Raw genomic sequence first — 26,835 nt, forward strand, 5'->3', positions numbered from 1 at the left:
TAGAAGGATAGGCAATAGGTCTTCTCTAAGTGTTTGATAGAATTCTCCTGTGAAGCCATCTGGTCCTGGGCTTTTGTATTTTGGGAGATTTTTGATCACAGCTTCAATTTCAGTGCTTGTAATTGTATTGTTCATACTTTCTATTTCTTCCTGGTTCAGTCTTGGAAGATTGACCTGATTGACTTTTCTAGGAGTCTTTCCATTTCTTCCAGGTTATCTATTTTATTGCCATATAGTTGTTCATAATAGGCTCTTATGATCCTTTGTATTTCTGCATTGTCTGTTGTAACCTCTCCTTTTTCATTTCTAATTTTGTTAATTTTATTCTTCTCTCTTTTTTTCTTGATGACTCTGGCTAAAGGCTTGTCAATTTTGTATCGTCTCAAAGAACCACCTTTCAGTTTTATTAATCTTTACTACTGTTTCTTTCATTTCTTTTTCATTTATTTCTGCTCAGATCTTTATGATTTCTTTCCTTCTGCTAATTTTTTTTTCTTTTTCCAGTTGGTTTAGGTGTAAAGTTAGGTTGTCTATTTGATGTTTTTCCTGTTTCTTGAGATAGGATTGTACTGCTGTAAACTTCTCTCTTAGAACTGCTTTTGCTACATCCCATGGGTTTTAAGTTGTCATGTTTTCATTGTCATTTGTTTCTAGAAATTTTATTTCGCTTTTGATTTCTTCAGTAACCTGTTGGTTATTTAGAAATGTACTGTCGAATCTCCATGTGTTTGTGTTTCTTACAGTTTTTTCTTGTAACTGTTACCTAGTCTCATAGTGTTGTGGTCGGAGAAGATGCTTGGTAGGATTTCCATTTTCTTAAATTTACTGAGGTTTGATTTGTGACCCAAGATGTGGTTTGTCCTGGAGAATGTTCCATGTGCACTTGAGAAGAAGGTGTGTTCTGCATTTGGATGGAATGTCTTGAATATACCAACGAGATCCATCTCATCTAATGTACCATTTAAGACTTGTGTTTCCTTATTAATTTTCTGTTTTGATGACTGTCCACTGGTGTGAGTGGGGTGTTGAAGTCTCCTACTATTATTGTGTTATTGTCAGTTTCTCCTTTTATGTCTCTTAGTCTTTGTCTTATGTATTGAGGAGCTCCTATGTTGGGTACATAGATATTTACAATTGTTAAGTCTTCCTCTTGGATTGATCCCTTGATCATTATGTAGTGTCCTTCCTTATCTCTTGTTCAGTTCAATTCAGTCGCTCAGTCACATTCGACTCTTTGTGACCCCATGGACTGCAGCATGCCAGGCCTCCCTGTCCATCACCAACTCCCGGAGTCCACCCAAATCCATGTCCATTGAGTCGGTGAGGCCATCCAACCATCTCATCCTCGGTCGTCCCCTGCTCCTCCTGCCCTCAGTCTTTCCAGCATCAGGGTCTTTTCAAATGAGTCAGCTCTTTGCATCAAGTGGCCAAAGTTTTGGAGTTTCAGATTCAATATCAGTCCTTCCAATGAACACCTAGGACTGATCTCCCTTAGGATGGACTGGTTGGATATCCTTGCAGTCCAAGGGACTCTCAAGAGTCTTCGCCAACACCACACTTCACAAGCATCCATTCTTCGGCACTCAGCTTCCTTTACAGTCCAACTCTCACATCAATTCATGACCACTGGAAAAACCATAGCCTTGACTAGATGGACCTTTGTTGGCAAAGTAATGTCTCTGCTTTTTAATATGCTATCTAGATAGGTCGTAACTTTCCTTCCAAGGAGTAATCATCTTTTAATTTCATGGTTGCAGTCACCATCTACAGTGATTTTGGAGCCCAGAAATATAAAGTCAGCCACTGCTTTTCACTATTTCCCCATGTATTTGCCATGAAGTGATGGGACCAGATGCCATGATCTAAGTTTTTTAAAAGTTGAGTTTTAAGTCAGATTTTTCACTCTCCTCTTTCACTTTCATCAAGAGGCTCTTTAGTTCTTCTTCACTTTCTGCCATAAGGGTGGTGTCATCTGCATATCTGAGGTTACTGATACTTCTCCTGGCAATCTTGATTCCAGCTTGTGCTTCTTCCAGCCCAGCGTTCCTCATGATGTACTCTGCATATAAGTTAAATAAGCAGGGTGACAATATACACCTTGACATACTCCTTTTCCTATTTGGAACCAATTATTGTTCCACGTGCAGTTCTAACTGTTGCTTCCTGACCTGCATACAGATTTCTCAGGCGGCCGGTCAGGTGGTCTGGTATATCCATCTCTCTCAGAATTTTCCACAATTTATTGTGATCTACATAGTCAAAGACTTTGGCATAATCAATAAAGCAGAAATAGATGTTTTTCTGGAACTCTCTTGCTTTTTTGATGATCCATTGGATGTTGCCAATTTGATCTCTGGTTCCTCTGCCTTTTCTAAAACGAGCTTGAACATCTGGAAGTTCACGGTTTATGTATTGCTGAAGCCTGGCTTGGAGAATTTTAAGCACTACTTTACTAGCGTGTGAAATGAGTGCAATTGTGTGGTAGTTTGAGCATTCTTTGGCATTGCCTTTCTTTGGGATTGGAATGAAGACTGACCTTTTCCAGTCCTGTGGCCACTGCTGAGTTTTCCAAATTTGCTGGCATATTGAGTGCAGCACTTTTACAGCATCATCTTTCAGGATTTGAAATAACTCAACTGGAATTCCATCACCTCCACTAGCTTTGTTTGTAGTGATGTTTTCTAATGCCCACTTGACTTCACCTTCCAGGATGTCTGGCTTTTGGTGAGTGATCACACCATCGTGATTATCTGGGTTGTGAAGACCTTTTTTGTACAGTTCTTCTGTGTATTCTTGCCACCTCTTCTTAATATCTTCTGCTTCTGTTAGGTCCCTACCATTTCTGTCCTTTATTGAGCCCATGTTTGCATAAAATGTTCCTTTGATATCTTTAATTTTCTTGAAGCGATCTCTAGTCTTTCCCATTCTATTGTTTTCCTCTATTTCTTTGCATTGATCGCTGAGGAAGGCTTTCTTATCTCTCCTTGCTATTCTTTGGAACTCTCCATTCAAATGGGTATATGTTTCCTTTTCTCCTTTGCCTTTTGTGTCCCTTCTTTTCACAGTCATTTGTAAGGCCTCTTCAGACAGCCAATTTGCTTTTCTGCATTTCTTTTTCTTGGGGATGGTCTTGATTCTTGTTTCCTGTACAGTGTCACGAACCTCCGTCCAGAGTTCATCAGGCACTCTGTCTATCAGATCTAGTCCCTTAAATCTATTTCTCACTTCCACTGTATAGTCATAAGGGATTTGATTTAGGTCATACCTGAATGGTCTAGTGGTTTTCTCCACTTCCTACAATTTCAGTCTGAATTTGGCAAAAGGAGTTCATGATCTGAGCCACAGTCAGCTCCTGGTCTTGTTTTTCCTGACCGTTTAGAGTTTCTACATCTTTGGCTGCAAAGAAATATAATATAATCAATTTTATATTATGAATATGATCAATCTCATTTCGGTGTTGACCATCTGGTGATGTCCATGTGTAGAGTCTTCTATTGTGTTGTTGGAAGAGGGTGTATGCTATGAGTGGTGTGTTCTCTTGGCAGAACTGTACTGGCCTTTGCCCTGCTTCATTTTGTACCTCAAGGCCAAATTTGCCTGTTACTCCAGGTTTTTCTTGACTTCCTACTTTTGCATTCCAGTCCCCTATAATGAAACGGACATCCTTTTTGGGTGTTAGTTCTAGAAGGTCTTATAGGTCTTCATAGAACTGTTCAACTTCAGCTTCTTCAGCATTACTGGTTGGGGCATAGACTTGGATTACCGTGATATTGAATGGTTTGCCTTGGAAACGAACAAAGATCATTCCTTCATTTTTGAGATTGCATCCAAGTATTGCATTTCGGACTCTTTTGTTGACCATGATGGCTACTCCATTTCTTCTAAGGGATTCCTGCCCACAGTAATAGATATAATGGTCATCTGAGTTAAATGCACTGTTTCCCGTCCATCTTGGTTCTCTGATTCCTAGAATGTTGATGTTCACTCTTGTCATCTTCTGTTTGACCACTTCCAATTTGCCTTGATTCATGGACATAACATTCCAGGTTCCTATGTAATATTGCTCTTTATAGCATCAAACATTGCTTCTATCACCAGTCCCATCCACATCTGGGTGTTGTTTTTGCTTTGGCTCCATCCCTTCATTCTTTCTGGAGTTATTTCTCTGCTGATCTCCAGTAGCATATTGGACACCTACCGACCTGGAGAGTTCATCTTTTAGTGTCCTATCTTTTTGCCTTTTGATACTGTTCATGGGGTTCTCAAGGCAAGAATACTGAAGTGGTTTGCCATTCCCTTCTCCAGTGGACCACATTCTGTCAGAACTCTCCACCATGACCCATCCGTCTTGGGTGGCCCCACACGGCATGGCTTAGTTTCACTGAGTTAGACAGGGCTGTGGTCCATGTGATCAGATCAACTAGTTGTCTGTGATTGTGGTTTCAGTGTGTCTGCCCTCTGATGTCCTCTCTCAGTGCCTACCTCTTACTTGGGTTTCTCTTACCTTGGATGTGGGGTATCTCTTCACGGCTGCGCCAGCAAAGCGCAGCTGCTGCTCCTTACCATGGACATGTGGTAGCTCCTCCCGGCTGCTGTCCCTGACCTCGGACGTTGGGTGGCTCCTCCCAGCCTCCGCCCCTGACCTTGGACGTGGTGTAGCTCCTCTTGGCCCTGCTTGTGTGCCATCGCAACTACCCATGCTTGTAATCTTTAAGATCTATTTTATCTGATATGAGGATTGCTACTCCAGCTTTCTTTTGCTTCCCATTTGGATGGAATTATATTTTTCCATCCTCTCACTTTCAGTGTATATGTGTCTTGAGGTCTGACGTGGGTTTCCTGTAGACAGCATATATATGGGTCTTGTTTTTGTGTCCATTCAGTGAGTCTGTGTCTTTTGGTTGCAGTATTTAATCCGCTTACATTTTAAGTAATTATTGATGTATATGTTCCTATTGCCATTCTCTTAATTGTTTGGGGTTGACTTTGTAAATCTTTTTTCTTCTTTTCTATTTCTTGACTATATAAATACCTTTAACATTTGTTGTAAAGCTGGTTTGGTGGTACTGAATTCTCTTAACTTTTGCTTGTCTGAAAAACTTTTGAATTCTCCAGCAGTTTTCAGTGAGATCCTTGCTGGGTACAGTAATCTTGGTTATAGATTTTTCCCTTTGAGTATGTTAAGTATATCCTGCCATTCCCTTCTGGCCTGCAGAGTTTCTGCTGAAACATCAGCTTTTAAGCGTATGGGGTTTCCCTTGTATGTTACTTGTTGCTTCTCCTTTGCTGCTTTTAGTATTCTTTGTGTTTAGTCTTTGTTAGTTTGATTAGTATTTGTCTTAGTGTGTTTCTTCTTCGGTTTATCCTGTGTGGGACTCTGTGCCTTTTGGACTTGATTGACTATTTCCTTTTCCCTGTTGGGGAAATTTTCAACTGTAATCTCTTAAAAATTTTCTCATACCATTTTTTCTCTTCTTCTTCGAATGTTGAATTCAAATGTTGGTGCTTTTGATATTGTCCCCAAGGTCTCTGCTACTATGGTCGGTTCTTTTCATTCTTTTTACTTTAACCTGCTCTTCAGATATTATTTCCACCATTTTATCTTCTAGCTCACTGATTCCTTGTTCTGCTTCAGATATTCTGCTATTGATTCTTTCTAGAGTATTTTTAATTTCAGTAAATATGTTGTTTGTTTCTGTATGTTTATTCTTTAATTCTTCTAGATGTTCGTTAATGATTCCTGCATTTTCTCCATTTTGTTTTCAAGGATTTTGATCATCTTTACTGTCATTATTCTGAATTCTTTTTTAGGTAGTTTGCCTATTTCCTCTTCATTTATTTGGACTGCTGCATTTCTACTTTGTTCCTTCATTTGTGTGGTATTTCTCTGCCTTTTCATTATTTTTTTTATCTTATTGTATTTGAGGTTTCCTTTTTCCAGGCTTCAAGGTTGAATTCTTTCTTCCTTTTGGTTTCTGCTCTCCTAAGTTTGGTCCATGGGTTTGTGTAAGCTTCCTGTATGGTGACATTTGTGCTGAGGTTTTGTTTGTTTGTTTCTTTCTTTCTTTTTTCTCTGATGGACAAGGCTTAGTGATATGGTAATTCTGTCTGCTGATGATTGGGTTTGTATTTTTGTTTTGTTTGTTGTTTAGATGAGGCATCCTGCACAGGGTACTACTGGTGGTTGGGTGATGCTGGGTCTTGTATTCAAGTGTTTTCCTTTGTGTGAGTTCTCACTATTTGATACTCCCATGAACGGAGGACCTGGTAGGTGTCGCTAGGAGTCAGACATGACTGAGTGACTTCACTTTCACTTTTCACTTTCATGCATTGGAGAAGGAAATGGCAACCCACTCCGTTGTTCTTGCCTGGAGAATCCCAGGGACAGGGGAGCCTGGTGGGCTGCCGTCTGTGAGGTCGCAGAGTTGGACACAACTGAAATGACTTAGCCTTAGCAGCAGCAGCAGGGCTAGTTCTCTGGTAGTTTAGGGTCTTGGAGTCAGTGTTCCCACTCCAAAGCCTCAGGGCTTGATGTCTGCTCAGGAATGAAGACTCCACAAGTGGTTTGTTATGACATTAAGTGAAATTAAAACAAATATCCAAAATTGAGAAACCAAAGATGAACCCCAGACAAATGGCAGTTACAAAATCAGGCAAATGATAATTTAAAAAAATGAAACATACACATATACACCCATGAGCAAAGTCAAAACAGTCCAGGAAAAATAAAGTACAGTAGATTGACCTGGTGAACAAAGGAAATCAAAAATTATATTTACCAGTTAAGAACAAAACTAACTAAAGCAGAAACTGGAAAGCAAAACTAACGCAAGGTTTCAAGTGGAGTTAAAGCAATGAACACGAAACTAACAAATATGTTGAGAGGAAAGGAAGAAAGAATAGATATCAAAGTTAAATAGAGGTAGATGAAGAAGATTTATATACATTAAACATTAACTGCAAGGGGAAAAGAACAGTAGGAAAGGCAAACAAAGGAAGGAATAAATGTAGAAAATATATAATAGGTTTAAAAAAATTAAAAATTATAAAAAAGAGAAAAGAAAAAAGTGAAGAAAGAAAAAGGAAAAAAAAAAAAAAAGGAAAGCTCCACAGAACTGCGAGAATCCAATGTAGAGGCAGAGGTTTATAACAACAATAAAAAGTGTGACTGAATAAACACATATACATATCCACCCATTAGCAAAATCAAAACATTCCAACAAAAATAAAGTACAATAGGTTGACCCGGTGAACAGAGGAAACCAAAAGTTATATCTACCAGAACAAAACTAACTGAAGCACAAACTGGAAAACAAAACTAAAGCAAGGTGCCAATTGGGGAATAAAGCAATGAAAATAAAATTAACAACTATGTTGAGATGTAAGGAAAGAAAGAATAGATATACAAAGTTAAATAAAGGTAAATAAGAAGATTTATATACGTTAAGGATTAACTGCAAGGGGAAAAGAACAGTAGGAAAAGCAAAGGGATAAATGTAGGAAAAATAATAATAGGTTTAAAAAGTTAAAAAGTAATATTAAAAAATTAGAAAAAAAAAAAAAAGGAAAACTCCACAAAACTGAAAAAGCCCAGCATAGAGGCAGAGGTTTATAACGATAATAAAAAATATAACTGAGGAAAAAAAGAAAAGCTTAAAAGCTTAATTAGATTTCATAGTGCCAATAAAATCAACAATTGCAACAGAGGGGGGGAAGGGGAAAAAATCCAAAAGAATTTACAGAATAAGTCAAACATCAGAATAGTAAATGCTTTTCTTGGGTCACTGCTGTCGGAGTCCTCTCCCTCGCTGGGAGTCACAGTCCACCTCCACAGTCCCCCTCATGCCCCTAGGATGCCCTCCAACACTGTGCTGCTCTCTGGACCTGCTGCGGGGGCAGCTCAGATTCTAATCTGGTCCTACTCCTGTGCATTCTTGCCTCCAGTGTCCCCAGCTGTCAGGACTAGTGCATTTTCTTTTGTGGGAGCTCTCAGTGGCCTTTTGTATATTCCATAGATACAGAGTCTGCCTAGATGATTGTATGGATTTAATCTGCAGCTTGTACAGCTGGTGGGAAGGTTTTGAGTCTTCTTCCTTAGCCACACTGCACCTGGGTTTCTATTGTGGTTTTATTTCCATCTCTGCCCGCCTGTGGGTCGTCACTGGGGTTTGCTTCTGAGGCTGCTCTGGAGGACTTGGGTTTGTCCCTGTGAGGGCCAGGTGTGGAGGTGGTGCAGCTGCTTGGGTTGCAGGGGTTCTGGCAGCACCAGGTACTCAGGGGAGTTGGCGGCTAGGACAGCAGGAAATATAGTGTTCTAGAAGGGTATCGCAACCAGTATTGGCCAATATGTGCCAGTATTCTTGCCTGGAGAGCCCCTCTCCCTGACAGAGAAGCCTGGTAGCCCACAGTCTACAGGGTTGCAGAGTCCAGACACGATTGAAGTGATCCTGTGCGCATAGATGCAAGACTTTTTTGCCTGTGGCAGCTCTGCCCCAGTGAGAGGTGAGCATGAAGGTGGCGCAGCTGCTTGGCTTGTGGGGACCCTGGTGGTGCCAAGTGTGCAGGGACATGGACTGCCTCCCTTGCAGGAGTTATGGCCCTCTCAGTCTTTTTTCGAGCCTCTTGTAGCTGGCAGTCAGAAGGCCTCTTTGGCCAGTCTTTCTCTGTAGCTCCGCCCATTCATGCACTTAGTGGGCTACCTTGCCTGGGGTCCTTCTCTGTTGTTTGGGGTGTCAAGCACATAGAAGGGCCCCCCTGGCTGGGATCCTACTCGGTATATCCTTGTGTCAGGCACTTAAAGGGGCTCGCTGGCTGAGGTCCTACTCTGTAGTTCAGTGCCTCAGGCATTTGATGGGCCAGCCTCTCTATTGTTCAGCTACTGATGCTGGCGTGTGGGCGGAGAGGCTGTGGTGATGGCTCCATCTCCTATGCGTGACTCACCAGTATCGCCTTGCTTCCATGGCTGCCTGGCTTTCCTCCACAGGCATTTCCCACCACAATCTCCTCCCTCACATCCCCTCAATCTGTCTGTCCGCAGTCAATAGCAACCCTTGCCCTGGGTTTGCTCCACAATCCCTAAATTCCAGCTCCAGCCACTGCACCTTCCAGCTGACCTGTGTCCCTGTCTGTCTGGGGTATGTATGGCTGCAGCAAGGACTGTCTGATTCTCATTCCATTTAGGCTGCCACAGATCAGTTGTTTCACTCTCAGCCTTAAATGTTTCTCCTCTGACTCAGACAGTTGTCCTGATGTGGGGATTGGACCCCTGCTTCAGATCCCCCACCCGCCACAGGCAGGTCCAGTCGTACTAATACTCCTGTGTTTCCCCCTAGTTCCTTCTTCCTACCGAGTTTTGCGTGGTTCTATATATTCTTTTCTGCTGGTCAGGTACTCCAGTCTGCTCTCAGCTGGTGTTCTGCATGCATTTCTGTGTCTGAAGGTGTATTCCCTGTGTATCTGTGGAGAAAGATGTACTCCACATCCACCTATTCCTCTGCCATCTTTTAGAGCCTGTCCCATTTAACAGTTCTATCTACTGCATTTAAGCAGCTTACATTTTTTAGTTATTTTGGACAGGCAGTAAATTCAAAACATATGCATGCAAGGAGCATAAATACGTGTTGTTGCTGAAGTTTTGCTGGAAAGCTTTTGAATCCATATCTGTAAGTAGTTTTAAAAACCTAAGCTTACAAACGCTTCTGTAGTTTTACTTCATCATTTGGGAGAGGAAGATTGCTGTCTCTTTGGCCTCTGTCCTACCTTACAGACAGGATGATTATTACGTTAGTTGTTTTCTTTATGGAGTTGTTCTCTAAACTGTGTTGAGTATATGATGTTGCTTTCTAATAAATTGCCAGATGTAAAATAAAATTCATCTGCTCTCTGTAGCTTCTGAGAGAAAACAGTACTTGTGGGATCATGTTACTTTGTTTCTGACCAGCCCTCAAAATTTGTGATCAGCAAGTTTAAAGTGTTGTGTTTTTACCCTGTCATATTTGAATTTTTTGAAATAGATTTAATTGAAGCAAAATTAGTGGGAATATTGGATATTTTGGACGAAGAAAATCGCCTTCCCCAGCCAAGTGATCAACACTTCACATCTGCAGTTCACCAGAAGCACAAAGACCATTTCCGACTCTCTGTGAGTTTGTCATTTCAAAATTGAGGCTCAGGTTGGAAGAGAGACTTTCAGAAAGATGTGCTAGATATTAGATAATTAGACTCCTAAGTTATGTATGGCTTTGAACAACTATATGCATCTTCTATAATTAATCCAGCACAGTGTCTTCTATAGATGACCATTAATTTATATTGTATATTTTTGCTGCTGCTGATCTATCCAATCAAGGCCCTTTTAGCTGGATATAAAATACATTTCTCCTATATAGGATGTAGAAAAAGATTTATGTACATTTTTTTGTAGATTTATGTACTGTTTTTATGTTCTCCCTTCTGGGTGAAGTGGCCATCAGTCGCTCTGTTCTGTATCATGTGAACTGGGTCACTTCCCAGGGGTTAGGACCTAGAGTCACATGCAGCCACCTGTCTGCACGTTTGTAAAACCAGCAAAGCTTGTGGCTAAGAGTCTGACTGGTAGAAGCACTTCATTTAATGCTCAGTGATTTCATTTTGATGCTGTTTGCGTAGGAGTTTTGAGTGGAAATTGTACTCAGAGAGGGTCATAGAAGCTGAAGCAATGGAAGAATTAGCTGAAGGGTAGAACAGACACAGAGAGAGACAAAGGAGGCACGGGGAAATAACGAGACGTACTCTTCCCGAAGGGCCCGGAGACCTGGTTCTCGGGGCCGCTGTTGCGTGACAGAGCTGTGCTTGAGTCCCCGCTGGCGGTGGGGACTGGGGGGCCACTCTGCACAAGGCTGGCGCGTGCACCTCTTGAGGTGTTTTGTTTAGGTAGCTCTGTGTTTATCTTTACACTCAGCCTACATCCCCCGATGTAATCCAAACACAACTCCATCCTTGTGCCCAGAATGAGCAGAGTAGCACAGAGAAATGGGGATGTTAATCTCACTCATGTAGCTAGGTGCTGCCTCATCTTAGAACAACAAAGACAGGAAGGAAGGAAGGTGGAAGAGAAAAGAAAACCTGTTCCGAGTTGCAGTTGCCTCCTACACTGTTACAGTTTTAAGACTGGGGCATAGCATAACAGTCATTGCTTTGATGGGTCCAGGAGTTCAAATGGATGAAAGCAGATATTCTTCTTTTCATACATCATTAACTAAATCAGTAACACAGCAGGTTAAAGGCATTTACTGAAAAAGCTGATGTAATTATGCTAACCTTCTCTGGAGACTGCATCCCACAACCACCTGCTCCATCGACTTGCAGTTCTTCTGTATCCTTAAATAAATCTTGGGATGTGAAGGCTGCCTCTCTTCACTTCAGTGGAGATAGAAATAAAACAGTGTGTGTCCCCAGTAAAACTTCTGCTAAGATTGAAGACATGTATCCAGTCCTGTTTATTCGCTGCTCTCTATGAGAACCAGTCTGGATGCACAGTCACTTTTGCCAAGAGAACTGACTGCTGGTCAACAAATTGTGACCAAGGTTTCAGAGACACAGCGCTCCAAGGACAGCCAATGAAAGCATCAGGAATGGGCTTTGGTCACTTTCCTCAAAACAGAACCAGAGCACAGCAGTAAATTCTAATTTGTATGGTTCACTACTTTTGTTGTATTTCTTTGAAAATATAAATAATGATAATCATTTATTGAATTGTTTACCATGTGCTAGGTGCATTCTAAGTATTTTGCTTGAATTAATTTCATCCTCATAATGGGCTTCTCTGGTGGCTCAGATGGTAAAGAATCTGCCTGCAATGTGGAAGACCTGGGTTCAGTCTCTAGGTGGGGAAGATCCCCTGGAGGAGGGCATGCCAACCCACTCCAGTATTCTTGCCTGGAGAATCCCCATGGACAGAGGAGCCTGGTGGGCTACAGTCCCTAGGGTCACAAAGAGTGGGACATGACTGAGTGACTAAGCATGGCACAGCACATCGCTCACAGTAATCCTTTGCTGTTGCTCTTTCTTGCTTCCCCATGCTGAGATGAGGGAACGGGCATGGAGAGGGCAGATGACCTCCTTTCCTAGAATAGAGAGAAAGGGTTGGATTTGGGCATCAGGCTGGCGTCTTGATCCCAGGGCCACCCTCTGACTTGTGCTGTTTGCTGCCATGCAGAGGGGAGGCTCTGTGGTCTGCCAGCTCTCTCACCTAGGAGGAACCTGCTGAGGTTATGGGGTCTTAGCTTTTTCATTTTTAAATGAGATTGTCTTTCTTAACTTTAGGCTATTCTGTGGGTCAGAGGAGATCTTTTATTTTGGAAACCTTTAGAAATGATACCAGTGTGAAATATTATAGTGATAGTACAACCAGAAAGTGATTTTGTTTTCTTCAAATAGATTCAGGCTCATTGTGTAAAAGTGTTAGGAGGTATGGATAAAATCAGTAGGTGGGTCCCTGTGCTGATTTTGGATGTTTCTATAGAACAGTGCTTCTCAACCTCGGTCACACCTAGGAATCACCTCATGTAAATGGTTTGGCGGTTCAAAAGTGCTCCAGATGACAATTCAGCAGCTACTACTTTAGACATAAGCAGTTAACTTTATAAAATGCCTGCTATGTTTTGCATGTGCTTCTAAATAGTGTGGTTTGGTTTTGTTTTGGGTCTTATTCCTTTTTTTTTTCTTCCTAAGAGATTATGACCAAAAATATTTGCTAGATTTTACTGGTACATTAAGGCTTACTTAAGGAGCAATATAATTGTACAAAGTATGAAAACTCCCTTTTTGATTTTAAGTATTTCACATCCCAGATGTTTTCTAAAGGGAGTTATTAACGTTGTATATTTTTGATAATTTAATGACTGACGGATGTATTGATTTTCAGATTCCTAGAAAGTCTAAGCTGGCAGTTCACAGGAACATCCGAGACGATGAAGGCTTCATCATCAGGCATTTTGCTGGGGCAGTGTGCTATGAAACAGTGAGTAGAACATTTACAGGGAGGAAAACATTCGATGTTAAAGCTGCGCTGTGCAATACAGTAATGTCTAGCCACATCTGGCTTTTTAAAGGCAAGCGAAATTTAAGATTCAGATCCTCAGGACCCCGGCCACGTCTCCTGTGCTTGATGTTCCCGTGGCTGGTGGTGGCCGTGTTGTACAGTGCAGACACAGAGTGTCTCTGTCCCCTCCGAGTGCTCTGTTGGACAGCGCCATGTTAAGGAATGTTACCACGAGATGGGCCGAGTCACTCCCGTCTGCTTTCTTTTCCAGACCCAGTTTGTGGAGAAAAATAACGACGCTTTACATATGTCTCTTGAGTCCTTAATATGTGAATCCAGGGATAAATTTATCCGGGAATTATTTGAGTCATCCACAAACAACAACAAAGACACTAAACAAAAAGCAGGAAAACTTAGCTTCATCAGTGTGGGAAACAAGTTTAAGGTATTTGCGTTAAATATATTGCTAGAATTTTTTTTTTCCTTACTGCATTAAAAAATTGTGTTTTACACCATCTGGTGGATAATGTAGTTCACTCTGAGAAATCCCATGTGTGAGATTCAAAGAGCAGGCCCTGAACTGTTGATGTTTGTATACAAAAGAACATAAAGTAGGCATAGTAACGGGATATACAGAAATCTTGTAATTTTATGAACGTGTTCTTCCTTGGTGCTTAACATGTCTGATTGCTTCTCCTAATGTTCTTGCTTCTGCTTACTGTCTGGTTGACCTTCAAACCTTCTCTTTCCCACGTGTTTTCTGTTTCCTTCCTCATTCAGCAGTTTTGTTTTAGCTGGAGTAGTCCAGCTCGAGATGGCTAGAGAGGCCTAGTTGAGTTGAGAGAGGAAAAGCAGGCACTGCCAGGGGCTTCAGGTAAATGATCACCTTTGTGGACTCCTACTTAATAGAGCGGCTGCAGTGTTAAAGCCCAGCTCAGTTAATGGTTCAGTTTGTAGTTCATTTTTAATGTGTTTTCTCTCATAGTGCATTTTGGGTGTGCATAGTACACTAAAATTTGATTAAAGCTTTTAATAACTTCCATAAAAGATAAATACTTTGTGTGGCAAACCCTTCAACTTTTTTAACACTGAAGAACACTTCATTTGTTTCACTGATTTTGGATCAGGAATTTATTCCTTGAGGTCTGACAGGGAATTGTCACATGATGCATCTAAGAAATGGAACACTCCTGTTTGGTTCTAACTGTTGAGTATTTTGCATATAAAAAGATGATTTAAAAACTTTGTATCACTTTTAATGAATAAGTGATAATGAATAAAAGAAATAGAATTAATTTCTGTCTTATACATTTCCACAGTCTTGTTTCATTTATAAGAAAACTGCATATGCCTTTCATTTTGTGTACTTCAAATATTAAAAAATGATTTAATTAGGAACAGTATTTAATTAAGACTCAGAATACTAGGATACTGACAGTGTAAGCTTCCTGAAATCCACTGTGGGCTGAAATGGGCTCTAAATAACTAAGCTGATAAAATCATGGTTATAAAACAAAAACTGAAGTGTAGATATAAGAGAAATCTTGTAACATATTTTTCAGGTAACAGAATAAGAGGTCTTAAACTCTGTTATAAGTTATGTTAATTAATTATGGGTTTCTTCTCTGGAGTATTCTTTCTCTTATTTAGATATTCTTAAATTCTTACATAAACATATACTGACACGTTGATTTAAAATAATACATTGGCCTGTAATGTACTACTGAAATGGAGATTATATATTAAGTATTTTCCTACATGATATATTAGTATTGCTGGCAAGAACACACTTGAAATTTTAGATAGCTTATATAAATAAAATAAAAAACATTCTTAAAATTCTTTGGACTAAGGTATTTTACGTTAAGACTTTAAGTGCTTAAAATTGCTTAAATGCAATATGATGCATTTTGCACGTCAGACTACTTGAAAACTGTAAAAGCTGTAACATTATTAATAATAAAATTTCAAAATGTTCTGATTGTCCTCCTTTGAAATGAAATAATAGTAATTCTTATTTTTAAGTATAGTAGAATAGTTTATTAAATTAAATTCAAGTTATGTGCGGCAATAAAACAAAACAGGCTAGCATGTACATTGCTGAGCATCACTGAGAACCAGAGGCTTTCCACTGAACTGTGACGTTTCCAGGTTATTGAAACAGAACTCTTACTATTAGTGTTTTAGAAAAAGTAATTTTTTTTGATGAAAATCTTATTTTTTTTATTATATACAGGAACAATTGTATGTTTTAAAATAAAATAAAAATAAAACATGAGTTGCATAAGGCTGATATATGCCTTGTGGTCTTTGACCACTAGTCTTTGGACATTCTTCCTTCTCTCAGATACTGTGGTTCATTTTTGCTGCTTCTGTTCTTCATTCTTACTTTATCTCCATTTTGGGGGAGAGTACTGTGCTATGGAGTCATTTTCTTTCCAAATTAGCAGCTCTTACACTTGCTTTTCATTTGTGTGCTGGTCCAGACTGGTTAAGGTTGTCAAAACTGTGGCACCCACATAAGTGGGTGTATTCTTTTAATCTAAATTCATTCTGTTTTTACAACTTAAGCCTATAGTGTCTGAAGTGTGCTGCAGTATCATGCTTAAGAGAATGAACCTTGGTGTTAGGCCTTTGTTAGAATCTTGGTTTTGCCTTTACTAGCTCCATGATCTTGGCAAATAATTTCTCTCTCTGGGCCTCAATGCTTTCACCTGTAAAATGAGACTAATATAGCCCTAATTAGAGCTGTGCAGATTAAACTAGATAGTACCTGTGAAAAGCTTTGAGCAATACCTGACTCATAGAAAGCATTCAGTAAAGTATACCTATTATTATTACTAAATATAGCTATAAGTAGATATGTTAATTATCTTTTGTTAAGTAGTACAATAAGCATCCCAGTATAAAATCAATATAACAATTTTACACAATTTACTTTGCAAAGAAGTAAAGCAAATACATGATTTTAACGTACTGAGCCAGAATAAATTATAATCACTTAATATTTTTTTGAAAAGGAAAGCACAGTAACTACTTATAGTGTCCATTGTGAATTTTACTTTGAGAAACTTGTCCCAGCCTTTAAAAATAATTGAGATGAGAGGTTTTAAAACAGTAAAGAGGCTTTCAACAGGTAGGCGGGTTGGTTTCATTTATAATAGGTGTTACATGAAACAGTTCTAGTATATAGCATGAGTGGATGTTTTAAACATACCCTGGTTCTTAATGGAGTGTGACACAAACGACACCCAGCTTCCACGCATTCTCGTGCTGCTCCATCGATGCCTGTTTGAATGCGTCACACCTGCATTTTCATTTACTTCTTTCATTGCCTGTGTACTTTTTCCTCACTCACCCCACCTCCAAGCGTGCATGTATGTTTTCTAGTATTGCTAATTTTCAGTCTTTTAATTACACAAGTTCTGTATATTTAAGTTATTGTCCTTGATGTTATGTATTAGCCATACGTTTTTGCATGTTACTATCTGTTAAAGAGATTGTGTAGAGCTGTTAAATTGTAACATGTTGTAGATGAGCATTATTGCATGTTGAAGAGCTAATTTTTAGTTATGGTATTGTGTACTTTTGCTTTCTGAAATAATGAAATAATTTTTTCTACAGACACAGTTAAATTTGCTTCTGGATAAACTTCGAAGTACAGTGAGTATACTTAAAACAGGGTTTTTAAATGGTCTTCGTAAACTATTATTAGTAATTATTAAAATAACCACAGTAACCCTGGAATAATTAAAAATTTATTTAAAACAAAATTTCCTCATTGAAAGAAAATCAGATAACCATTTTAAAATGGTTAGGTTTGTTCTGAAGACAAGTCAAATGTATGTGTGCAGTCAAATTGTTTTATAAACATAAAGAATTCTCTGAATGTTATTAAGATTATCCTGTAGCTTCAGGAGAGTGAAAATAATTAGTTATTATAGAGAAGGAAGACGCCGTTTTTAGGATTAAAGACAGTGCACGTAGTTCCTTTTCATTTTATTTCTCTGGTGGTAACATTCAGTGTTACATGACAGTGTGAGGTGACAGTGTTGATGTGGAAAAATGAACGTGGTATTTTTATGCCATATAATAGAGGCAGTAGTTCCTCAGAGACTTTTTTAAAAACTGGACATTTTAATTCCCTCTGTTTTTTTAAAAAAAATTCACCATAGAAAGAAATTTGATATGTGGCTTATGTTAATGAAGCATGACTTCAGGAGATTATTTTTTAAACAAATCCACAGAACTTAACTAAATACTCTTCACTTTCAAGTAGTCATTTTGAAAAGCCAGATATTTATGCTCTGTGCTATTATTACTTAATTTATTGTTAGACTTGCTTTTGAAACCATTAAGAAATTCTCTTAAATATCCTCATTGTTTGCAGATATTTATCTCTTAAGGACAAAACTTCTTTGAAAACTAAACCTGATGAGGTATTTTATTTTTATCACCCAAATATGATGCTACTGTAAAATGATTGTTATAGGTGTGTTTTTTGTTTTTTAAGGCTTTTCTAAAAAGTATCTAAAAGCATTTGCAGTGAGCATCATTGTTGATATAACTGTTCAGCTTTGAAGGGTGTGACTACTTGGAAGAGAAGCTGTTACTTGATGTTCAGTGTATTAGCTTCAGTTCCCAACAGTCTCACTGTGTACATGGCAGGGTTCTGTCTGCCTCATTCAGCATAATCTGGTAACTGATTTTAAATGAATGCCTTCAAGCTTTTTAAAATACATACCATTTAACAAAACTTTAAGATGTACAGTAGTGCAGCTCAGGGACCTACTGTATATTTCTAAGATAGAATAATGATGAGAAAAGTTGATTTTTGTTTTTTAATACTTTGCCCTGAATTATTAGAGGCTTAATTTTATTTGTTCATCTTGTCATAGGGCAGTTTTCTTATCACAGCAATATAGCACATAAATACATTTAAATGTGGAGTATAATCACATGTATGCTATCCTATGAAATATATTGTTTAAATATATTGAAATATTTTATTATGAAAGACTTTTCTTTTTACAATAGCACAGTTTTTGGTGCTCAAATAAAAACAGTATTTTTCTAACATTATTACTGTATAAATGCTTTACGTTATAAAAGTATGCTAGTTGTTTTAAGTTCCTTAGTGATTATTTTAAGAGAGGCTCATTACTTAACGATAATATGCTCTGAAAGTTGATGGAATTCTTAGAAAAATAAGAATGCTGCATGTATTATGTTTTAAAGTACCTTTATTCTTCTAGGGAGCAAGCTTTATTCGCTGTATCAAGCCTAATTTAAAGATGACAAGCCATGACTTTGAAGGAGCTCAAATTCTGTCTCAACTTCAATGTTCAGGTATTTCTCTGTTTTATAATCTATGTTGGAGTGTATCAAGAGTCTTATTTAGTTCAAATACAATTTAATATATCCAGTGTATTCAAATAATTTACAACTATCTTGATTATTTTTAAACACAGTAAGACTTTTATATTCCTTTATTTATAAGAAAAGAAAGGTAGACAAATTACTTGAACAATATTTGTGGATAGTATTATTTCACAATAATCTTTTACCTCATTGAAGTATAGTTTATAAAAGCTTTTCAACTGTGGAGAACAGTATGACGATTCTTCTGACAACTAGGAATAAAACTGCCATATGACCTAGCAATCCCACTACTGGGAATATACCCTGAGAAAACCATAATTGAGAAACATTTGTCCCCCAGTGTTCATAGTAGTTGTATGTGTATGCTCAGTTGTGTCAAACTCTTTGCAACCCCATGGATGGTCGCCCACCAGCCTCCTCTGTCCCTGGAATTTTCCTGGCAAGAATACTGGAGTAGGTTGCCATTTTCTACTCCAGGGGATCTTCCTGGCCTGGGGATTGAACACATGTCTCTTGCGTTAGCGAGTGAGTTGTTTACCACTGCGCCACCTGAGAATTCCACCCCGCTGGCCACCCGCCTCCCCCTCTGTGTTCATAGCAGTACTCTTTACAATAGCTAGGACATGGAAACGACCTCGGTGTCCATCCACAGATGAATGGATAAGGATGTGGTACATACATACAATGGTGTATAATTCAGCCATGAAAACAGAATGCATTTGAGTCAATGCTTGTGAGTTGGATGAACCTAGAACCTGTTATACAGAGTGGAGTAAGTCAGAAAGAGAAAAACAAATATCATATGTTAACACATATATACGGAATCTAGAAAAATAGTATTAATGAACCTATTTGCAGGGACGGAATGGAGACACAGATACAGAGAACAGGCTTGTGGACATAGCAGGGAAAGGAAAAACTGAGATGAATGGAGAAAGTAGCATTCACATATATACACCACCATGTATAAAATAGAGGGCTGGTGCGAAGTTACTGTTTAACACAGGGAGCCTATCCTGGCGCTCTGTGATGACCCAGAGGGGTGGGAGGCTCAAGAGGGAGAGGGAGGGGTTGTTGTTCACTTGCTTAGTCACGTCGACTTTTTGTCACTCCATGGACTGCAGCACACCAGGCTTCCCTGTTCTTAACTATCTTCCAGAGTTTACTGAAACTCATGTCCGTTGAGTTGGTGAGGTCATCCAGCCATCTCATCCTCTGTTGTCCTCTTCTCTTCCTGCCTTCAGTCTTTCCCAGCATCAGGGTCTTTTCTGATGAGTCAGCTCTTCACATCAGGTGGCCAAAGTAGTGGAACTACAGAATCAGTCCTTCCAATGAATATTCAGGGTTGATTTCCTTTAGAATGAACTGGTTTGATCACCTTGCTGTCTAAGGGACTCTCAAGAGTTTTCTCCAGCACCGCAGTTTGAAAGCATCAGTTCTTCAGTGCTCACCCTTCTTTATGGTCCAGCTCTCACATCTGTACATGACTACTGGAAAAACCATAGCTTTGACTACACAGACCTTTGTCAGCAAATTGATTTCTGCTTTTTAATATGCTGTCTAGTTTTGTCATACGTTTTTTTCCAAGGAGCAAGCATTTTTTAATTTAATGGCTGCAGTCACCGCCTGCAGTGATGTTGCAGTCTAGGAAAATAAACTTTGTCACTGTTTCCATTTTTTCCCCATTTTTTGCCATGAAGTGATGGGACCTGATGCCATGGTCTTAGTTTTCTGAATGTTGAGTTTTAAGCCAGCTTTTTCACTCTCCTCTTTCACTTTCATCAAGAGGCTCTTTAGTTCTTTTACACTTTCTGCCATTAGGGTGGTGTCATTTGCATATCTGAGGTTATTGATATTTCTCCTGCAATCTTGCTTCCAGCTTGAGCTTCATCCAGCCTGCCATTTCAAATGATGTACTGTGTGTGTAAGTTAAACAAGCAGGCTGACAATATATAGCCTTGACGTACTCCTTTCCCAATTTTGAACCAGTCTGTTGTTTCATGTCTGAAGGGGATATATGTAAAATTATGGCTGATTTACATTATTGTATGGCAGAAACCCACAGAATATTATGAAGCAATTTTCCTTCAATTAAAAAATAAAAATAACTCAGAAAACCAAAAAAAATCTTTAGCTGTGAACCCAGATCCCTCTGTGGGTGCTTGCTGTGGCTTTCTTTCCATGGCCTTCTCAGTCCCACAGTGGTTCGTTCCCCATGTGACTGGGTCAGGTTTTGGTGTCCTTGCTTCTCATTCTACTACTTATTAAAAACGAACAAACACCACAGTGCCCTTGAGAAAGGACAGACATGGCCAGGTGAGGGGTAGAGAGTGAGGGTTCAACCAAGTGCAGAAAAGTTCCACGGGAGCCAAGGGAATTGTGCTGTTTTCCATTTTCTTTTTTTTTTTTTTTTACAAGTAGTAGAGTGAGGAGCAAGGGCATCGAAACCTGACCCAGTCATGCGGGTAGGGCCCGGGACTGTTTTCTTTATCTTGTGCCCATCCTCCGTCCTTCTCATACCACCCCTGCCTCACCCAGGGCACGGCCTTTCCCCTCCTATAGAGTCAGGCTTGGGACACTTCCTGAAACCCTCTTACCAACCTGACTCCATTTCTTGCTCCTCTTAGCGGCAGATTTATTAGAAAGCTGAGGTCACGTTAGCTTCAGAGTGCCTTGTTTATATGGGCTCCTTTCAGAACCCTGTACCTGATTTTATATTCTTTGTAATTTATAATTTGTAGTTATTTCTTAAAGAGCCCTCCCCCAATTATATAAGCTTCAGTTCAGTTCAGTTCAGTCGCTCAGTCGTGTCTGACTCTTCGCGACCCCGTGGACTGCAGCACACCAGGCCTTCCTGTTCATCACCAACTCCTGGAGTTTACTCAAACCCATGTCCATTGAGTCGATGATGCCATCCAACCATCTCATCCTCTATCGTCCCCTCTCCTCCTGCCTTCAATCTTTCCCAGCATCAGGGTCTTTTCAAATGAGTCAGTTCTTCGCATCAGGTGGCCAAAGTATTGCAGTTTCAGCTTTAGCATCAGTCCTTCCAATGAACACCCAGGATTGATCTCCTTTAGAATGGACTGGTTGGATCTCCTTGCAGTCCAAGGGACTCTCGAGAGTCTTCTCCAACACCACAGTTCAAAAGCATCAATTCTTCAGCTTTCAGCTGCATCTACCCTCGATCCCTCATAAAAACTTAGCTGTCGATGAATCGTTTTCTCCTCATCTGCACAGAGAAGGTGGGCAAGGCAGATTGACGCTGTTGTAAACTCATGATCACTAACCTTCAAAGGGCTCTCATACCCACCCACCGAGTTTCCCTGACCAGCAGGTTTTGTTTCTCCCCAGAGACCAGTCTGACTCACCCTGCCCTGAGCCTCTGCCAACAGGCAGTCTCACCTCTTTTTACTCAAAAGCTGAACGCCTTACCTGTGTGCTGCCAAATATCTTTACCTGCATATCTTCCCTCCTGATGGAAAGTAGAAAGTGCCTCTCTTCCTCATTGAGGCTGTAGTGTTTTGGATTTATCCCTCCGTGCCTTCTCAGAAACCTTGAGTACTGACGACCTGTGTTGAAGCTCTGAGATGACCTCTACCCCCTGAACCTCATCTTCTTTCCTTCTCACCAACATTTCCTTCCGGCTCCCTCCCCATCTCCGGCCTTGCTTTCTGTTCTCCAGGTTTTGCTTTTCTCTCCAAGAATATTCTCTTCTCACTTTTTCAGTTTCCTGCCTTCCACTTACTCGTGAGCCCAGGAGAAATCAGCTTCCACCAGGATGATTCTGGGTAGGACCTCTGGTGACTCTCCTGATCCTGAATTAGGCGTCTCTTTGCAGACCTCATCTCAGTGCACTGCAGCAGCATCAGGCTCCACTCTGTCCCTGTAACATCGCCTTTCCTTGCCTGCTAAAACAGCGTGTCTCCCTGCTTCTCCTGAATGCTTGGCCATTCCTGCCTCCTGTGCAGGGTCGTCTTCTTCCACCTGGATATCCCTTGTTGGACCTGTTCTTCTCACTTCTATCAGTGCTGTTTGATATGACTTTCTGTGGAGGTGGAAATAATCTGTACCTGTGTTGTCCAGTATGAACAGCCCCAATAGATATGTGGGGCTGTCGAGCCCTTGAAATGTGGCTAGTGAGTTAAATACTGAATTTTTAATTGTGCTTAATTAAAAAAAATTAAATAGTCACATGCGACAAACCTGGACAGTGTATTGAAAAGTAGAGATGTTACTCTGCCAACTAAGGTCTGTATGAGTCAGTTCAGTTCAGTCGCTTAGTCGTGTCCAACTCTTTGCGACCCCATGAATCACAGCACGCCAGGCCTCCCTGTCCACACCAACTCCTGGAATTCACTCAAACTCGCCTCCATCGAGTCGGTGATGCCATCCAGCCATCTCATTCTCTGTCGTCCCCTTCTCCTTCTGCCCCCAATCCCTCTCAGCATCAGAGTCTTTTCCAGTGAGTCAGCTCTTCGCATGAGGTGGCCAAAGTATTGAGGTTTCAGCTTTAGCATCAGTCCTTCCAATGAACACCCAGGACTGATCTCCTTTAGAATGGACTGGTTGGATCTCCTTGCAGTCCAAGGGACTCTCAAGAGTCTTCTCCAGCACCACAGTTCAAAAGCATCAATTCTTCGGCGATCAGCTAGAAGAATAAATATTATGAAAATGAATATATTACCCAAAGTAATTTATAAGTTCAATGCAGTCCCTATCAAGCTACCAATGGTATTTTTCACAGAGCTGGAACAAATAATTTCACAATTTGTATGGAATTAAAAAAAAAACCTTGAATAGCTAAAGTAATCTTGAGAAAGAAGAATGGAACTGGGGGAATCAACCTGCCAGACTTCAGGCTCGACTACAAAGCCACAGTCATCAAGACAGTATGGTACTGGCATAAAGACAGAAATATAGATCAATGGAACAAAATAGAAAGCCCAGAGATAAATCCATTCACCTATAGACACCTTATCTTTGATAAGGGAGGCAAGAATATTCAATGGAGAAAAGATAATCTGTAAACTCTTGAGGGCAGAAACCATTCTAACTTGTATGCACGTTCCTGCTTCCTGGCAATGCAAAGCATATACTAGACTTAGTAAATATCTGTTGAATGAAATACACAGGCTAGGAAATAAAGATTTATTCTTGACTGATTTTAGCAAGTACTAGAAAGTTAAATATGGCAATCCACTCTAGTATTCTTGCCAGAGAAATCCCATGGACAGAGGAGCCTGATGGGCTACAGCCCATGGGGTCGCAAGAGTTGGACACAACTTAGTGACCTAACCACCACCACCAGAAAGTTAAATAAATGATGTCTGTTTTATTCCTACATATGTATAGTTGTATTTTTGTAATATTTTCTTCAGATCATTTTTGCTTGTAGCCTGGTTATTTTCCTCATTTAAATTTCTCTTTAGAATTTGGTTAGCCTAACATAATATCATTTACTTCGTACTGAGCATCCAGTGTCCTGGCAAGTCAAGTGTGTTTAGATTTAGCTCTGTGCACTATTAGATTAGCAGAATGTGGGCTCACTAATGCTTTAGCTGGGATTCCTCTTTCAGTAAGCAGTTCATTTTAACAAGATACATTGGCAGTTTAATAGATGCCACCAATTCTTAATAGTTTGAATTTTTTATAATACTAATTGCAGTAAAATGGCTTAGAATCGGTAACTGTATGACTAGGTAATGCAAAAAAGCAAAAAAAATTACCAGTAACTGGTAGAAATAAAAATAGTTGTGACGCTTTCTAAAATAAAGACATCTAAGACTGGAATTCTCCTTTGCCTTTCCATTTCTATTTTTTTTTTCCAATTTAAGGAAAATAATTATTTAGGACAGCTTTTACTAAAGGGACTGTCTTCTGACCAGCCAACCCCAGGGAAAGTAGGGGAAAGTAAGAGAAGACAGGTCTTCCTTCTTTAACTTGGGAGCTGTGCTCCCTGGATGGTAGCAGAGAGGGCTCTGACCATGGCCAGCCAGGACTGCACTAGGAGGCTCTTCACCAGACTCCCCTGAGGAAAAGCCGGGCATGGGAATCTCTAGAAGGAAGGGTACTTGCTTTGGTGATTTTTACATTTTTAAGCCTCAGAATATCTTTAGAGTAAATTAGCTTCAAGTGTGGAGAAAGCAACCACAGACTTGGTAATTTGTTAAGCTCCATGAAATTCTTAACGAACTTCTGTGAGCCGCTTCCTTCATTGTCTGCAGTGGTCGGGCAAGCCAAGGGGCTCAGACGATGCTCACACTTCTAAGGGTGCTTGTTTATTTGATAGACATTGGCAACAATTCTGACAGTACCAATCAAACCTTACTTTTATTTCTCCAGACAGAGCCAGAACCTCAGTCTAGTTCTGGAAATTTCTTTCCATAAGAACTGCCGCCTTTATAGTCCGTTATATTAAACTAAATTTAATATTATATTTAATTTAGTATTAAACCTTATTTTATGATAATATATAACATGTTATGTATTATAGTAGTATGTGTAAATTATATATCACATATACTATATACTTACATTGAAAATTATAATAGTTATCTATGTTCACTGTAACAAAAATAAAATGGTACAGAATAATACAAGTAAAAAGAAGTCTCGCTTCAAAAAGGTGACCATTTAGCTCTGTGCCTTGAACATATTTTTTATACTTGCTAAAGCTCTGCCCTATTATTTTTAATTAATATATTCTGTCATATGATTGTAGTATAATTTGATTAGTATTTATTTCTGTGTTTTGTTTTACTGGCAATGACCCAGTGAATTTATAGACCTTCTCTATGTGTATCTTTGCCCACATGTATGACAAGTTGTAGGATAGATTCATAGAAGTGAAAAAATACTCAAAAGGGATAACTATCTGTTATTAGCATTTAATATTAATAATATAAATAATTATTCCAAATTGCCATCTGAAACTGTTACACCGGTTTACTCTCCCACTAAGAATGTACGTGTGTGTTTTCCTACACTGTCATCATACCTAAGTATTACTGGGGTTTTACACCTTTGCCAGTCAGATTAAAATTCAGTCTGATTGCCTAGAGAGACTCTGTTTCCAGTGAGATTATTTTAAAATAAAAACCTACCTATTTAAGAATACTTTCTAATTTTATTTTGCTAATTTAAATTTTTGACCAGCAGAAATTTATTTTGGTTATAAGGAGTGAGGAACAGATCTGATGTTATTTTTGTTTTCATTATGTCTAGCTATTTGTCCTAACACTGTTTATTGAACAATCTTATTTTCTTCATCGATTTAAATAGTCCTGTAGGTTGAAATCCAGGTCTTTTTATAAACAAAAGTCCTGGTATTGTCAATAGTTGAGCCTTTTCTTATGCTTTTCCTGCCATGAAAAGCTCACACTGACTCAAGGCTCAAATTAGTCATTTACTAAAGTTATACTGAATGTCAGTAGTCATCCTGTAGACTCTACTCCGGTAGGCTAGCTCATTTGAGAGGTGAGTGAAATGGGGGTCTTTAGAGTGAGATAGTCTTCTGTCTTCTCCATTTGCTTTAAGCACTGGTGAGAACCAGGAAATATGTTTGACTTCGTCTTAGAAACTCTTTAATCTTATTCCAGAAGTAATCTCAGAACTTGGAAAGTAGCCAAATGCAGGTCTTTGCCTTATATATTGTGACACAAAGGTTTCCAGCAGAAAAAATAGATACAAACTACATTTGAATTTTCAAGAGACCAGTAGTTTATCTCTAGAAAATATAGTCAAGCTAGTTTTACTTTATTTTCATTTTCTTGCAATTTATTTCTAATATTATGCCTTACACACAGGGACACAATGAACATCACTTGCAGATATCTTCATTTATTTCTGTTGGAGAAATCTGTGTCATCACTAAAACAGAAAATATGCATGTGTTTAAATTTGACAGATTCTGTAGCACTGCTCTCAAAATCCTGAAGCATTTATTATTTCCAGAAATAGTGTATTAAAGAGTAATTTCCCCCCACAGTCTTAGCAGCACTAAATATTATCAACATTGAATATATTAAAAAAAACTAGAGATGAAATTTGGTTACAGTAGTTTTTAGGTGGTGGATAAATTGGAAACATAAGCATGATGTAAGTATGATATTTTCTATGTAATATTTCATTGTGGATAATTTTTGTAAATTACCCCTTTTTAATTTGTAAAATTCTTTGATCATTTGCAAATTATTTTTGGACTTCTGTGTGGTGATTGGCAGTAAAACTTTTGTTTGTTTATGAATCTAGGTATGGTGTCTGTCTTGGACTTGATGCAAGGCGGTTTCCCATCACGAGCTTCATTTCACGAACTCTACAACATGTATAAAAAGTATATGCCAGATAAACTTGCAAGATTAGATCCAAGACTGTTTTGTAAGGTATAAATACTACCTAAATTGAGATTTATTAGCTATAAACTCTTTCTT

General features: G+C 39.2%; 1 protein-coding gene across 5 annotated transcripts in view; it reads left to right on the plus strand.

The window, feature by feature from the left end:
• Window positions 1-26,835, plus strand: part of MYO6 (myosin VI) — a 161,734-nt gene that overhangs the window by 104,651 nt on the left and 30,248 nt on the right. For all 5 annotated transcript variants that reach the window (XM_088840546.1, XM_055433863.2, XM_055433864.2 and 2 more), the window contains exons 16-21: window positions 10,014-10,141; window positions 12,905-13,000; window positions 13,293-13,466; window positions 16,646-16,684; window positions 18,277-18,370; window positions 26,657-26,787. In XM_088840546.1, coding sequence (XP_088696672.1) covers window positions 10,014-10,141; window positions 12,905-13,000; window positions 13,293-13,466; window positions 16,646-16,684; window positions 18,277-18,370; window positions 26,657-26,787 — 662 coding nt within the window. The remainder of the gene's footprint in view (window positions 1-10,013; window positions 10,142-12,904; window positions 13,001-13,292; window positions 13,467-16,645; window positions 16,685-18,276; window positions 18,371-26,656; window positions 26,788-26,835) is intronic.

The sequence above is a fragment of the Moschus berezovskii genome, chromosome 10, assembly GCF_049115385.1.
Source record: "Moschus berezovskii isolate FMDL1 chromosome 10, NW_MosBer_1.0, whole genome shotgun sequence".
NCBI lineage: Eukaryota > Metazoa > Chordata > Mammalia > Artiodactyla > Moschidae > Moschus > Moschus berezovskii.